Source organism: Protomyctophum parallelum (genome assembly GCF_964188405.1).
Source record: "Protomyctophum parallelum genome assembly, chromosome: 10".
Lineage (NCBI taxonomy): Eukaryota > Metazoa > Chordata > Actinopteri > Myctophiformes > Myctophidae > Protomyctophum > Protomyctophum parallelum.
In genome coordinates, this window is record NC_139704.1 from 46,939,672 (window position 1) to 46,956,378 (window position 16,707).

The 16,707-nt window shown below is 43.2% G+C and overlaps 2 protein-coding genes across 3 annotated transcripts in view; one reads left to right on the plus strand and one right to left on the minus strand.

Moving 5' to 3' along the window:
* Nucleotides 1-842: 842 nt before the first annotated feature.
* Nucleotides 843-3,276, minus strand: LOC310865596 (uncharacterized protein; the record flags this gene model as incomplete). Of its 2 annotated transcripts, XM_083774769.1 has the most annotated exons (3): nt 1,446-1,584; nt 1,198-1,350; nt 843-938 (listed from the first exon to the last, which is right to left on the minus strand). In XM_083774769.1, exons 1-3 carry the CDS (start codon nt 1,530-1,532, stop codon nt 843-845), a joined length of 336 nt encoding a protein of 111 aa, XP_083630895.1. In that variant the 5' UTR covers nt 1,533-1,584. The 2 variants fall into 2 exon arrangements, 1 of the variants encoding a protein (XP_083630895.1); XR_014569835.1 differs by lacking the exons at nt 843-938; nt 1,446-1,584 and adding an exon at nt 2,938-3,276 and having other exon boundaries at nt 1,215-1,350.
* A 5,866-nt stretch (nt 3,277-9,142) lies between these two features.
* LOC310865868 (heparan-alpha-glucosaminide N-acetyltransferase) overlaps nt 9,143-16,707 on the plus strand; it is a gene marked incomplete at both ends in the record, with an annotated part of 52,176 nt that continues 44,611 nt past the window's right edge. The window contains 3 exons of the mRNA XM_083775076.1: nt 9,143-9,223; nt 10,081-10,187; nt 12,155-12,277. Coding sequence (XP_083631202.1) covers nt 9,143-9,223; nt 10,081-10,187; nt 12,155-12,277 — 311 coding nt within the window. The remainder of the gene's footprint in view (nt 9,224-10,080; nt 10,188-12,154; nt 12,278-16,707) is intronic.

A 16,707-nucleotide genomic window follows, 5' to 3' on the forward strand; every position in this document is an offset into this window, starting at 1 on the left:
CATCAACAACAACAGAATTAAGAGCAGGACCTGAAGACACCAGTGATATCGGAATGGAACATATTGCAGACCACAATTACTTCTGTATCAACTCAAGGGCAAACAGTGCAACACAAACTGATGTCATGCCTCTGAAGCGTGATATTGGAATCCAGTGTCCAGAAATTATTACAGACCACAGCTACTCTACCATAAAGTTAACAAACCGTGCAACACAAACTGATCCTACACCATCATTGTCAGCCTATGACCTAGATGACAAAGATGCAAGGTTTCACACGGGCATAGGTATTGCAAGTTTTTGGCAGCTTTTACATTCCCTCATAGCTTTTCACCCACCTCCAAAGATGACCAGATTAGCAGTCCATGACCAGCTGTTACTCGTTTTAACTAGGCTACGTCTTTGTTTGATGTTCACAGACTTGGCTAAAAGATTTGGAATAAGCAAGACCTCAGCATGTGTGATCTTTTCACTTTGGAGACCAATACTTGCTAGGTTTATGAGGGAAAATGTGATTGCGTGGTTGCCTAGGGATACTCTCAGAAGAATAATGCCATCATGTTTCAGTAAAAATTATCCCAAAGCAACATGCATAATAGACTGTACAGAAATATTTGTCCAAAGGCCAAAACACTTAAGAAAGCGATCCCAAACATTCAGCAACTACAAACATCATAACACTTACAAATTATTATATTGTATTGCCCCCAATGGTTATGTGATGTTCACATCAAAACTATTTGGTGGACGGGCCAGTGACACTTTCATCACAAAGAACAGTGGTCTTCTTGAACTTCTGATTCCTGGTGATCAAATCCTAGCAGACCGTGGGTTCACCATCTCAGATGTGTTGCCTCCAGGGGTGACTCTGGCTCTCCCAGCTTTTACTCGCGGCCTCAAAGAACTTCCTGGGCATGATGTTGTGGCAACACGGCGCCTAGCAAATGTCAGAATCCATGTAGAGCGTGCAATTAGAAGGTTCAAAGGTTTTAAAATGGTCAGTTATGTCATTCAAGGTAGTATAAAACATGTTGATGACATTGTGAGTATTTGTGCTGGGCTATGTAATTTGCAACCCAAGTTAATTCAGACTGAAACTGAGCAACAAGAAACATCTGATATTGAGGAAGAAGAGGAATGTGATGTGGATGAGGATGTAAGCCTAGATGAGCATGACATGACTTGATCCTCTTTACCCCATCGAGGGGCATAGGGCGTCCACCAGAGCTCTCCATCTCAATCTCCTGGGCCTGGGCTTTTGCTTCCTGCCAGCTCATTCCAATGTTCTTTAGGTCTTGGAGAGTCTCTACTCTCCAGGTGTTTCTCAGCCTACCCAGATTCCTATTCCCCTGAGAAAGAGAAAGATGGAAAAAATTATAAACAATTATTATTAATTCTCAGTTTCCCTCCTCATGCACAATAAGTAAAATGTTTATTAGAATACCTGTATCCCTGTATCCTCTTCAAACCACTTTGTTGTCAAAGGCTCCGATGTTTGGTCATGCCTAGTGGCTACCAGCAAAGGTGCCATTCAATTTTCGTTCCACCCAGTTTTGTGGATTTTCTTTTTTGGGCACTTCAGAGGCTACTGATGATTCAGATTTCCTTTAATTTACTCCAAATAAACTACTCTGGCCCTTTGTTTGTGCAGCAATTGTCTCCCTCTCATGTTTCCCACATATCACATTTATTTTCATTACAAAGTTTACATTTGTGTTGAGCTCATGACATGCTCATGACATGGTGAGTTTTTCATTTGCTTTGTTTTGTGGCTGTGCAGTCAACACGTTATGCAAAAGAGTTCCAGGTATTTTGGATAGACCAGCCATCTCAGGGGATTGCATCCGTCTCAAAAGCTGTTACTTTCATCGAGGTCCCTGGTCTGGCCCCCTGATGTTGTCAACTGCATCAGGCCTCACATTGTCACATTGTCATCTGTGCATGCTGTGCCTGTGTGGCTGGCCGCATCTTTGATTTTGTACAGTATCCCTGCTGAATGACTGCAGCTCTTCCCTTAAGTTGGTTGGCCTAGCAGTCGCAGTTCACATCCACCACTTTGCCATCCCTCCTCTGCAAAGTTACTTCAACATGATGGTACATGATAATGTCCTGTGAGTAACACAGGTCCTTTCAGAACTGTGCTCATCATTTGGTAGCATGTGGAGTATCTTGTCAAAGTCAGGGGCCAGATAACAGTGATTGGCTTGATTGGGCACCCTCTGGGTGCACACCCTGTAGGTGCATAAATTGATTCCCTTGGCGTCTGGCTGGTGTTTGGCTGCTGCTACCATACCAGTCTTTATCTGCTTGGTTTACCAAAACCTAACTCGGTCGGTTGTGACAGCCAGCGACTAACAGAATGAGTACCTGGATTGACGACGTCAGACAGTGGCCTCCAGTTACTGATAAAGGTAATTAATTGATGGCAATCGCCAATCAGTGCTTAAACCACTGTCTTATTATTACACTGTCTAGTAGACTAGACTAGCTTTGACTATTTTCCTACACCATCTCTTTGCCAGAAAGTCACCATGGCATGCATGCGGTTAAGTTAGTATTTATCCCAATGCTGGGGTGGTTAACTTGTGTTTACTGTTTGTTGTTTGTTTGCATAATAAAAATTATGAAATGCAAATCTTAATGATCTAAGACTGTGTATTTCCTAATCATTACAGATAAGTGGTATTAATCCTATTAAAAAAACAAATGTTTTTATTTATTTTTATGATAGGTATTCAAGAATATTTCCTTCACCGACTGGCATGTGATGAACAACCCAATGCCAACTACAGGTCCCTGATAGAGGGTCAAAATTACCTGAGCTCCGGATGGGTTGGCCAGATACTCCACAGGCTACCAGATGAGGAGCACATACTCTTGAAAGGACCTGTTCGCTACTCACAGGACATTAAACAGTACCATCATGTTGAACTGACCTTGCAGAGGAGGGATGGCAAAGTGGTGGATGTGAACTGTGACTGCATGGCCAACCAAGGGAAGAGCTGCAGTCATTCAGCAGGGATACTGTACAAAATCAAAGATGCTGCCAGTCAGGGGTTCACAGGCACAGCAAGCACCGATGAGGCTTGTGTCTGGAACAGTTCCACGTGTGACAATGTGATGCCTGATACAGTCGAGAACATCAGGGGGCCAGACCAGGGACCTCGGAAAAAAATGAAAATAAAGTCAACAGCATTTGAGAAAGATGCAGATGTCATTCAGCACCTCACATCCCCTGAGATGGCTGGTCTATCCAACATACCTGGTACCCTTTTGCATGATCTGTTGACTGCACAGCCACAAACCAAAGAGGTTATTGATAAACTGCCCACATGTCACGAGCAATGTGCTCAACAAAAATGTCAACTTTGCAACTGTATTTTTGAAAGACATGTGTTATGTGGGAAACGTGAGAGGGAGAGAATTCTTGTACAATCCAAGGGCCAGAATAATCAATTTTGGCTAGATCAACGAAAAATAAGAATCACAAGTAGTGAGGCCTCTCAAGTGCCCAAAAAGGTTGACCCACAAAACTGGGTGGAACGAAAATTGAATGGCACCTTTGCCGGAAATACAGCCACTAGGCATGGCCAAACATCCGAGCCTTTGGCAAGAAAGTGGTTTGAGGAGACCACAGGAATAACTGTGGAGTGTACAGGACTTGTTGTACATGAAGAGGAAAACTGGCTTGGTGCCAGCCTTGATGGTATTATAGATGCCGATACCATCATTGAAATTAAATGTCCTACAGCCAAAAAACTTGTGGCACACAATGGCAGTCTGCTAAAAATGATTGACTCTAACAAGTACGATGTGAGGCATAAGGATGGAAAATATATTCTGAGGGAAACGGCATCAGGATTAGGGTACTATTACCAGGTACAAGTGGCGATGCATTGTGCTAAAAAAAAAAATTGTAAATTCATTGTCTGGACTCCAAATGAGCAGATCATTGCAGATGTCCCATACAATGAAGAGTGGATTACAGAGAAAATCAGCCACCTGAAGGACGTGTATTTTCAGCACTTACTTCCAGCAATATCCACAAGGATAGCCCACGGGGTAATGAAAGTGGATGGACTAAAGTAAACTAGCCCTCTTTTGAATTTAATGAGTTTCAGTTGAGAAAATGTTTTCTGTTTTTTCTTTATTGCTCTGTAAAGCACTTTGCGCTGCATTAATGTCATCAAAGAATCCAAAAGATGCTATATTAAGTATATTATTAAGTAAAATAAATATTTTTTTGATCTGCACATGCCTGTATCTCCAACTTCATGCACAGAGGCATAACATTTTCCACATTGGATGCTGTGTCTTCACTTCAGGCCCTGCTGCTGCTTTATGACTGAATGCCTCTTCTCTTGGGGGGGGGGGGGGGGGGCTGCATTCTCCTCTGTGAAAGAAAAATAAACAGTGCTTACCTTTCTTTTTTTAAGTTATTGGTTTTCAAAAGAAACCAAATATTAAATGAAAACAATCACACCAGACAGTAAATTTTAAGGGGGAAATTATATTTTTATCCTAGTTGCAGAACTATGGGTGTTCTTTCAATGGCCTCCCATCTGGGAAGTGTACTCAACACACCTAAAGATAGAACGATGAGGATGAATAGCTGGTACCACATAATAACAGACTCAATAACGCATAAAACATATTTTCCACTAATTTTGGGCAGATTAGTCATATGATGCACTTTATTCCTCTATCTTTTTACAGTAGCCTTCAATGAGTGAATCTTCTCAACTGATAATTAATCACAATTATGCCACGCGGCCCACGCCGCATGTGACTTATTTTGAGGAGCAGCTTAGCCTACTAAAAATTATGTTTTGATGAATTGAACAAGGTGGACCCTGTTGTAAACAAGTGTAAACAGTAATGTTTAATTGGGTCGTCCACTCACAGTTAACAGTCTTTGTATTGAGTTTGTGCTTGAAATATACTGTAATTCTGCAAACTGTTTTCAATCAATCAATCAATCAATCAATCAATCAATGTTATTAGCGTTAGCTTAGCCATTGTTCACATGACGCTACTGCAGTCTGTTTTACGCGATCGTTACATTTAGAGTGAAAACGTGTACATAAACATTCAGATTTCAAATATGAAGTACTCACCACGTGGGGCACGGGTGTTAGAAATGTGCTGGTACGGCGATTAGCATTGCTGCATCCCGCGTTGTTTAATAAAAGGCATTTTATCCGAGCAGTTTTTTTGTCAGGTCGAGGAAGGAGTGTTGCGCTCTGAAACAGTGGGTGTGTTCGATATATTCACGCTGACCGCACTGCCAATACAAACTAATGAGAGAGTGCGCTCCCGGTGAGAAACTGTGTATTTTCCGAACGCACCCCGTTTGAGAAAAATAACGAGGCGCTTGGATAAAAATGCCATTTATTAAACTACGTGGAATGCAGCAGTGCTAATCGCTGTACCAGCACATTTATAACACCCGTGGCACACGTAGTGAGTACTTTATATTTGAAATCTGAATGTTTATGAACACGTTTTCACTGTAAATGTAACGATCGGCGCCACGTGTTTCGCTAGCTGGACAGTGAACAGTTATTAATGACATGTAACATATTTCACCACTCAATGGGGGCTGCATGCTAGTATTATATTAATGGTAGTTAATGGCAACTAACGAAAAGTCTCAAACTTACCATGCTGTTCTTTGTGCCTGGGAAGTGGGAACAAAGTCCTCGCTTTTTGACCCACTTCTGGCGAACATCTGTCCTCTGCACTCGCAGGGAATCTAATGGCTGCCGGCGCTGCGCAGCCTGCGCTCATAGACAATCGTCATGATGAGTCAGGACGTAGAATTTGTCTCCTCCTAAGTGCATGAATTTTGCCACTACTGTTGGAGCAGGCATAAACTACACACGTTCGTCCCGATTTTTCAGGCATCTTTGTAAAGTTGTAGTGTTAGTAATTAGCGTAACGTGAGCCAACGAACACAAGTCACTTTACATTCACTGTAGTGAAAGACGTGCTGATCTCCCCCGCAGCTATGGCGGATCCGCCTACAGGAAATACGTAGGCTGCGACCATGAAACCGGTACAGAATCGGTCTATACTTCAACCTCATGGCAGTGAGTTGACAGGTAGGCTAGTCATGTCGCAGGGCTACAAGCTGAAATGGCAATAATGCACATTTTTTATTGTTTGTTTATGAACTCATCACTCATAAAAGATGCAAATATACTGAAAAGCGACATATATAGGATCAGGATGCACCATGCATGAAATGACAAGACAAGGCTGATTTGTTTCCTTTTTTCTGAAGTCAGCAGACTTCCAGCCAGGCCAGGCTCCAGAGTTCATGTCAAAGGTTAATGGGTGTACTGTAGCTGTTTCACAGGGAGTGCTCAGGGAAATGAACTAGTTAATGAAATGAAAAGAGAAGAGAGAGAGAGAGAGAGAGGGGTGTGGGAGACAACTAATCAACTTTAAGCTATTAAATGGCTGAATGAGAATGGGCTTTAGTGCTTCAATGCTTCCGCTATGACAGTGGTGGGATCTTTCATCGGCCAAAGTCTGAAAGGAAGTTGTTGGATTTCGGTCCCCGCATAGGTCAGGACCTACATTTAATTTGGATTTGGTAATATGCCATCATCTGACTGGCACACACGCACGCATTACACACTGACAGCTTTATAGCTGAGTGAGGCTATTAAAATAGCCAAAAAGACCAGATACCTCGACCTTATAAATCTTCACTTCACAACCAAGTATCAAAACCCAAAAGATTAACTCTTTTAGAGAGACTTGGAGTATTGCAAAAGACCTGAAAGGATTTTTGACACAAGACACAAATTCTTAAAGTATTTCTAAGTTTTCTTTAGTAAGTTAAGTTCTTCAGATCCAGAGCGTATACAAATGTAAAGGATAGAGGAGAATGTGTGCTCTGAATGCAAGTCACATCATTTTGCACAAACATATACTGAAAAAAGATGTCCTAGATCAGGATTCAGCTGTCACATTTCAATAGGTTGAAAGGTCCCATCAGAGTGAGGTGTCATCAGGCTGTCATAGGTGTCTGATCGTCTGAATCCTGTTTTCTACTTTAATCACGGTCCGTGATTAGGATTCTGTTGTTGACCCTTTATCTCATGAGGTGAACGAGTATGTTTATCCTCATCTTTAAGTTGTCGTCGTGTTGTTTCTCCATGTTTTTCCATTTAATCATATTTCCCTTCTTTGGTACACTAGACAATCTGGAGTGGGTGACAGCTGATAGTGGAATTAATACACACGCAGATATTGATATGACATCACTGGGTGACAGGGCAGTCCTGTGCACCAGATACAAGATATTTTACAAGGTCTTTTTTAACATAGTAATAATAAGATGTGAACATAAAATAAGAAACAATAAATCATAATTAAGAAAATACCCAACACACACACACACACACACACACACACACACACACACACACACACACACACACACACACACACACACACACACACACACACACACACACACACACTCACTCACTCACTCACTCACTCAGCCTTGTAATGCACATTTCCTTTCCTACAGTAATATTATCAAAACACCCACATCTGATATTATTCCATCCCTAATGTGGGTTTCGGCAGCAATATTTGCCAAAGAAAACAGCGGTATGACGACCAGTATGACCACCACACCATTCCTGAAATGATTTGTTTTTGTAGGTGAATTCCCCTCCTCGGCTCGCTCCACCTCCTCCCCAGATATGGATTCCATAGCAGGTCAGAGGAAGCACTTGATCATGCATGCCGAACCTTTGACCAGACTACCGTTGACACCTTTGACCGCTTGTCAGAGGTGTCATAAAGGTGAGTATAGCAGGAGGAATTGTTTCGTGGGAGCAAAATGGAGCCATGGAGAATCCTCCGGGCAGCGCTGACTGGGCTGTTCTTCCTAACGGGCATCCATGGGGGACACCTGGGTTCAAGTGAGTGTTGCTGTTTCCTCCTAAGTAAAGGCTCATTCATAGTCTGGATTTTCGGTGGTGAGGTGACCACCGAACTACAACATGACGTCACTGAGTCGCGTTGAAGAGCAAAAAACCACCGCCACCGCTCCAGCCCTTCTCTCTGTTTTTACTCACCACCGCTCAACGTTATTTCGGTGGTCACCTCACCACAGGAGCGGTGGTCACCTCACCACCGGAGCGGTGGTCACCTCACCACAGGAGCGGTGGGCACCTCACCACCGAAAATCCAGACTATGTATGAGCCTTAACAGGCATCCATGGGGGGGGGACACACACACCTGCGTTCAAATGAGTGTTCCAGGACTCAATGGTGCACAGCAGGGCTGGGGCAACTTTGACGATGGCGAGGGCCACTATATTTCCACACTCACTCCAGAGGGGCCACGTTGCATATTACTGTCATAGCAAAAATAGCCGATCTACAAGCTCAAAAAGCTCAAAGCTTTTTTGCTATTATTTGTATTGAAATAGCAAATATATTTTGCTATTTTTTTAATTGGAATCCTGAAAAGTATGTATATATTTTTTAATTTCAAAATGCCTTTAATTATAGTTATGTTAACTTTATGAACTAAATACGAATGCATTGGACTCATTAAGCTACTAATTTAGACCGAAGTAATTGTTGTTTGCAAATCAATAATATATCAGTATTCTGATATTAACCTGCGGGCCTCATTAAGTGAAGGTGGGGGCCGCATGTGGCCCCCGGGCCGCCAGTTGCCCATGTATGGCGTACAGGCTGAGCTAATGGGATTGCTGAGGGTATAATGTTTTTAATATTGATATGTTGGCTTCAGCATTCTATTGTGGAAGAGCATTTAGTTCCATTCCTATAATCACCATCACATCAACTAAATGAACACTGACACTTCCCACTGATGACTTCACAAAACGGGCCTTGTACTTTTAATTTGAAGGGGAAAAATACTTTATTTTTCTTTGCAGAAAGGATTACGATGTATTCTTTTTGCAGTTTCTTTATCTTCCAAATTGAGGTTTCTCTTCTAGTGCAAATCTGTCGAGAGGTGTAATGTATGGCTACTGTTCAAATATCTTATAGTCATTGCCTGTGTCTTTTTGTTACCTGCGTTTGATGATATAAAACCTATATCCACTGTGATGACTCCGTGCAGGCCGTGTTTTGAAAATGGACCAGGCCCTGTTAACCTTTCATAACCACCTGACTGAGGAGGTCTATGTCTACTACACCTCTGATTACTGCTACAAGGTAAGGAACACAGTTGAATATACCCACTGCACACACAGGTGAATATACCCACTGCACACACAGGTGAATATACCCACTGCACACACAGGTGAATATACCCACTGCACACACAGGTGAATATACCCACTGCACACACAGGTGCAGAGCTACGTATATTGACCACTTAAAGAGTTTTGCAATTAGCAACAGAGACAACATGACCTCACTTGGAGTGCAAACTGATAGTACCAGAAATCCTCTGAACATTGCACTACATTACAAGTACAAATACATACAAAACAATCCAAAGAATAAAAATTAGTTAAAACTGGTATAAAACTGTATACATACTCACTCATACTGTATATGCTCATGTATCTATCAGCCACTGATATTCACACGTCAGCCATTTTGCTCCTGCATTGATTGATTGATTGAAATACTTATTAACAGTTTGCAGAATTACAATTCAAGCACAAACTCAATACAAAAACTGAGTGGACAACCCAATAAAGCATTAAACTTGTTTACAAGAGGGTCCACCTTGTTCAATTCATCAAAACATTTAGAGACGTACAAATAGACACTTCTATATATAGTCAAAGAACAGAACAGGAATTCATCATAAAGGAGGTAAAAAGGGAAAAGAAACATTATACAGTGAGGGGTAAAGGGGGGGGGGGGCGGTGTAGTGGCATCACACTTTGGTGTAGGGAAACCCCATGCTGTTGAATGAACTTGGTAAATTGGTTACATACTTTATTGTTTTAAAATGATACTTTAGCCATTAGCGTACATGTCGAGGGCAAATACATGGCACACCTTGGTTTCTATGGTGCACTAGTACTAATGCAGCGTCCCTCCTCTGTCCCACGCAGTGTCTATTCCAACCCCTGGTCAGGAATAACGCTTCTGCCGTGGTCAGCACTAAGTTTACGTTGACCCTCCAAGTGACATCCCAACTCAGGAATTCAACACTTTGCAGGTAAGAGAATGTAGATTGAAGATGCCCCCCCCCCCCCCCACCCCTTTTCCCCCTCACTGTATATGTGTTTCTTTTCCCTTTTTACCTCCTTCATGATGAATTCCTGTTCTTTTCTTTGGCTATATATAGAAGTGTCTATTTGTACGTCTAGCTAAATGTTTTGATGAATTGAACAAGGTGGACCCTCTTGTAAACAAGTGTAATGCTTTATCGGGTCGTCCACGTCACAGTTAACAGTCTTTGTATTGAGTTTGTGCTTGAAATGTACTGTAATTCTGCAAACTGTTAATACATATTTCAATCAATCAATCAATGAAACACTACATAATCCCTCCCTAAAACTGTTTGAATTGCAAGAACGATGATTCTGTGAGAAACTGCTGATCTGGTCATATACCATATATTTCCCCTGTGTTTCTGCTGTCTGTCGTTATGCGGCATATGGCAGCCACTAGTCTGTAAGAGCTCTTGTCACTAGACAAAATACGTGGTGTAGTGGCATCTGATGATTGCCTCAGCAGTCCGCGGGCTTATTTACAGGGCTGGGGGAGTAATCCCTGACCTGCTTTCGGGACCTGAGTGATGCCCTTGTTTGAACTACCTCGCTGGGTATTGATTACGGGGGCCTTTTTGGGGTTAATAAGAGCTGACATTCCAATATTGATGAAAAGACTCATTAAGGCTCTAAAACCCACATGTCCGTTGCGATCATCGTATGGGGACGTTGAACTGGAAGCGACGGTATAGCCATATTTACAAACGGTCGCGACATATAAGACGCCCAGGGCAGTGCTTTTTGTTTGGGGGTCACCCCTTAAACATGCTGTCAGGGATGGAGTTCTAACATGACGCGGCCCGGCTGATGGTAGTTTTTTGTCTTCTGAGCGGTCTAGTCTTGGACTTCCTATATAGATCAATGCTGAGGTCCCTAACCAGACTGCTACTATTGATTTCCTTTCCCCCTTTAAAAAAAAAACACTCCAAGTGATAGCTAATATGTCATCCCACAGAAGATCAATAAGACCTTGTAATGGCACGTTTTTTGGGGGGGGCATCTGAAACCAGAGCTTGTTGTCATGTGTGGACGGTGTGTGTGGGGGTGGGGTGCACTTCTCATCTATAGACACTAGGTGTCCCTCCTGAGCTGCATCTTTTACTGTGAAGCGGAAAGTGGAGTAAGGAGACCCTTTTACAATAAGGAGACCCTTTTACAATAAGGAGGACCCTTTTACAGTAAGGTCAAGAGGAAAACAGTCCTCAGACAGTCTGATGCAGTTCAGCGGCCTGGCAGTGAATGAAGAATACAATGTAATGTAATGCATGCTTTTAGGGGGGAAAATCCTTTCAGAGAATCTGATCAAATGAAAACAAACAGAGCCTAGTTTTTGCATGCGTTTTGTGGTCAGCATGTAGGCTATACTGTTCTTTCTTTTCAAAATCTTTTTATTCAGGTTTTTGTAACAGAAGCCCAGGGGCCGGTATTAAACAGACATATAAAATATAAAAAAATAAAACTCAATCCCCTATCCTATCCCACCCTCCCCCCCACCCACAATCCCAAGGATATATTTTTTAATAAATATATCTATATACACATATACACAAAAATACGTACATATGCATACATAATTACAAAAAATAAAAAGATAATGAAGCCCATCCAGTACAGGTCTGCTATTTTTGAAAAATCTTGAAAATGTGGCGCAAATCTTTGAATATATATTCTTTCAGAACGATCGTGTGTGTTTGTGTGTGTGTGTGGGGGGGGGGGGGGGGGTCCCCCTGGAACAACATATTTTCAGATGGGGGGGGGGGGGGGGGGTCGGCAGCCAATTCCATATCGTTTTTGGGGGTCCTTGATATGAAACTGTCAAGGACTTTTTCAGAAAACTGTTTTGGAAGACATTTTGTTGAATCGCCCTCGGGTCTAAATGGGTTAATAATGTTTTTCCTTGTTTTGGATCCAGGTGGAGTCAGAGGTATGAAGAAGGCGGCCATTACTCTGTCTGGATCCGGCCATCAGACCCGCCCAACAACGGTCCTACCTGCACTCATCATGTGGAGAAAAGTCCCAAGGAACGCATACCTCCGTAAGTGCACCACGGAACACATTAATGTCTTGATGATGGAAATTAATTGTTCCCGCAGCGAGTCATTAATCATTGGGATAGCACTCCAACTCCATTGTTTAATACTGCTTACGCCAACTGGCGATTCTACACGAGTGTTTTCAAGTGCACGCGGGCCACGAAAGTAAGTGGAACTAATGTACTTGTGATCTAGCCAGAAGCCCATAAGACTTTGATCCACGCTGGTTTTTAACCCGTTCTGACCTGAGATCAGATTTAAAAAAAAGTCTTCTACATCCTGACAGTTTTCCATTCTGACCTGAGATCAGATTCTAAAAATGTCTTCTACATCCTGACCGTTTTCCATTCTGACCTGAGATCAGATTAAAAAAATGTCTTCTACATCCTGACAGTTTTCCATTCTGACCTGAGATCAGATTCTAAAAATGTCTTCTATGTCAGTCGCTCTTCGATTTTTCAAAAAATAGCAGACCTACAAGCTACGAGCTTGTAGATCTGCTATTTTTAAATAGCTAAAGCACGACATGATGCTGACACCAAAATGGTTTCCCGCGCAAAATGGGTTAATCGAGTCAGCAAAAGGAGGAGACCATCGCGGCTTTGAGAGTTGTTGTGTGCGATCCCGTTGTAGAAGTAATTCTCTGTCCCGACGTCTCGCGGGACATGATGTGTATCGATCAGATGAGACTGAGGCTTTCTTGAAAAGGGGGATAAAAGAAAAAAAGGTTTTTGTTCTGTTTGTTTCGGCTCCTCTCCTCTCCACGGCGTGGAGGATTGTGGGTAATACATTAGGGAGCGTGGAAGGATTAGGGCATAATGGGATTTTGAAAGCGTCCTCTTTCCCATAATGTACACTGACTACACTCTACTTAACAATATTGCAGATTATGTTGTAGATCAGACTTTTAAGGCCAAGTAGCCATTATCTGGCAGATATACAGTATGGTCAGTGTGACTGCACCCCCCCCCCCCCCCCCCCACCACAGTATGATGCGATTCCATTAGGCCCTGCACAGAGTAGACCGGTGATTACACCGTGCACCGTCCCACAGGACTGGCTCTGCTTAAGTAACGCTCTGGTCAGCAGCTCAAGAGAAGAGGACATGTCCGCCTCGCCCTCCTCCCTCTCCTCCCCTCCTCCCTCCTCCCTCGTCCTCTCCTCCCTCCTCCCTCCCTCCCTCCTCCCTCCTCCCTCCTCCCTCCTCCTCTCCTCTCTCCTCCTCTCCTCCTCCTCCTCCTCTCCTCCCTCCTCCCTCCTGTAGGGAATTTCAAAGTTTCACTTCAGAGAGTCTCTAGTCTCTAGTTTGAAACGATTGGCCGGTGCACGCAGGGTTGATGAGGTCATTCAGCCTGAAGGAGGTATCTCTGCCTAGGCTCCGCCCAGTTGGTTTATCAGATCCACCCTGGCCTCTAATCACGTTAGTACTGTATTCTGCACGGTACCACAAACCACGAGTCACCTGCCCCCCCCCAGACGCCCTAATTCTCTCAGAGAAATCTATGCTATTGACTCTGCTATTAAGTATTCATTCAGCTATCCAAAAGCATATTCATTTAAGGCTTGTTTTTGTAATGGTTTTGCCTTCAGGTCAAATTAGTATCCTGCTTGTCAATAACTAAATAGACAGAGTGTACCTATTGGCTGAGATGTACGTAGTGCTTGTCAATAACTAAATAGACAGAGTGTACCTATTGGCTGAGATGAAACTAAACAGACAGAGTGTACCTATTGGCTGAGATGTAACTAAACAGACAGAGTGTCGTACAGTCCTATTGGCCTGAGATGTAGTGCTTGCACACGTTGAGAGCTTTATGGTGTTTTTATGAGTGGACAGCAGAGAGAGGGGCCTTGGCTTTATGAGTGGACAGCAGAGAGAGGGGCCTTGGCTTTTATGAGTGGACAGCAGAGAGAGGGGCCTTGGCTTTATGAGTGGACAGCAGAGAGAGGGGCCCTTGGCTTTATGAGTGGACAGCAGAGAGAGGGGCCTTGGCTTTATGAGTGGACAGCAGAGAGAGGGGCCTTGGCTTTATGAGTGGACAGCAGAGAGAGGGGCCTTTGGCTTTATGAGTGGACAGCAGAGAGAGGGGCCTTGGCTTTATGAGTGGACAGCAGAGAGAGGGGCCTTGGCTTTATGAGTGGACAGCAGAGAGAGGGGCCTTGGCTTTATGAGTGGACAGCAGAGAGAGGGGCCTTGGCTTTATGAAGTGGACAGCAGAGAGAGGGGGCCTTGGCTTTTCAAAGGTGATTATAATACAGCCCAGTGTCTGTTCAAAGGGGATGTCACGGTGTGTATTCAACCCCCAGCTTAATGTCTGTTTGTTCTTCCACTGAAGACAAACAGCGCGCAGTGCGTTCTGCGTCCGGTGCGGCCACCCGGCCGCCTCTGCTTTAGACGACAGAGGGCTGATACCGCGCTAGTACTGTACCTCATCGTTCATCAATCAATCACCAGTTAGTTATGAATAATATATCACGCTGTTGGCGCTGATATGAATGCAGCCAACAATTGAATAAGCATTGTGGAAGTATCAACGTCATTTATGAATTGAAAACCATTAATTATTATTATTATTAAACACTTTTTTTGGGGAATAGCTTCTGTGGAAATATCTTACTACCCATATTATGTTGTGATATAGAGATAAATGGAGTGTATACATGCGTGCCCCCCCGGCCAGGGGAAACCCATTCATCCCACAGATTCTAATATAAAACACCGCAGCCCAGCTTCCCCATCCGACATTTAAATCCATTCTGACCTGAGATCAGATTCTAGAAATGTCAGTCGCTCTTTGATTTTTCAAAAATAGCAGACCTACAAGCTCGTATCGCGCCACTCGGTGGCGCGATATGAGCTTGTAGATCTGCTATTTTTCAATAGCTAAAGCATAAACATGATGCTAACACCAACATGGGTGCCCGGTCAGAATGGGTTAATTCAGACGCCTGGTTATTATTATCGGTTATACAATAAGAACGTGTACGCTGCCATCATTCATTCTCGTTCTAATTATTATATTTGTTTGTTTATCTTAGTTTTAAATGGTCTTGTTTCCTACATGTGTATTTGTTTTATTCATTTTATCTTTATTCAACCACATGAACTCTATATAGTGTCCCTATCTTTTTTTTTTTATACAAATTTGTATTTGTTTTTCAAAATCGTACAAGCTCATAGGTTCAGTATAAAAAGCGGCATCAACATTACAAAACGTATACCAATAGCCAGTCCAAGAAACATAACAGTTAAAATTAAAATAAAAGAACAGCAAGGAAATGAATGTTCATTTAACCCCTTTTGGTGTTAGCATTATGTCATGCTTTAGCTATTGAAAAATAGCAGATCTACAAGCTCATAGCCTCGCCACCGAGTGGCGCGCTACGAGCTTGTAGGTCTGCTATTTTTTGAAAAATCGAAGAACGACTGACATAGAAACATAGCTTTTTTCAGAAAACTGTCAGGATGTAGAAGACATTTATAGAATCTGATCTCAGGGCAGAATGGGCTCTCTTGACTGGGGGCAAAGCTATGTGGTGTAGAGGGAAGAAAAGAGGAGGGGGGACTGGTACAGAGCCCTGGGGGGTTCCCCTCCAGTCAACAAAGTATTGGTATATATTTGCCAACCCCCCCCCCCCCTTTGGTCTCAATGACACCATCTGTCTGTCTGTCGGACCACCTCCATCACATTGTATTCCTGTCCTTGTTCCAGTGCAGCGTTACACTTTTTACAGGCGTGGCTCTGCAGGCGCTCTGCTAGCCGTCAATAAAAGGGTTGGTGACGTGTGTGTGTGTGTGTGTGTGTGTGTGTGTGTGTGTGTGTGTGTGTGTGTGTGTGTGTGTGTGTGTGTGTGTGTGTGTCAATGGGCATTGGGGCTTGGATAGGGCTGAAATCTGGAGTCCTACTGTACACGATACAGATATATGTTATAGTAGACGCCACATCCCCATGTGGACCCCACGATTATTATTTCTCCACGCTTTGTGGATCTACTGTACCTCCAGGGTTAGTGGGGGGTGTGTGTGTGGGTGTGTGTGTGTGTGTGTGTGTGCGTGTGACTGACTACACCCGCGATGCCCGTTTTGTAAACATTACCTTTTTCTCTTTGTGTGTTTTTTTGCAGCTCTCTTGGCGGCGGCTCTTTTACTGGCGCTTATCGCTCTGATATTTGCCGTGGCTCCGTACATCTACAGGTACACTACTGTACATCTACAGGTTGTTGTGTGAATGTACATCTGCAGGTACAACCCACTGTTGTTGTGTGAATGTACATCTGCAGGTACAACCCACTGTTGTTGTGTGAATGTACATCTGCAGGTACAACCCACTGTTGTTGTGTGAATGTACATCTGCAGGTACAACCCACTGTTGTTGTGTGAATGATCCACTGCTGTGTTTGGCAGCACATTTTCAAGTTGTTTCATTTAGTT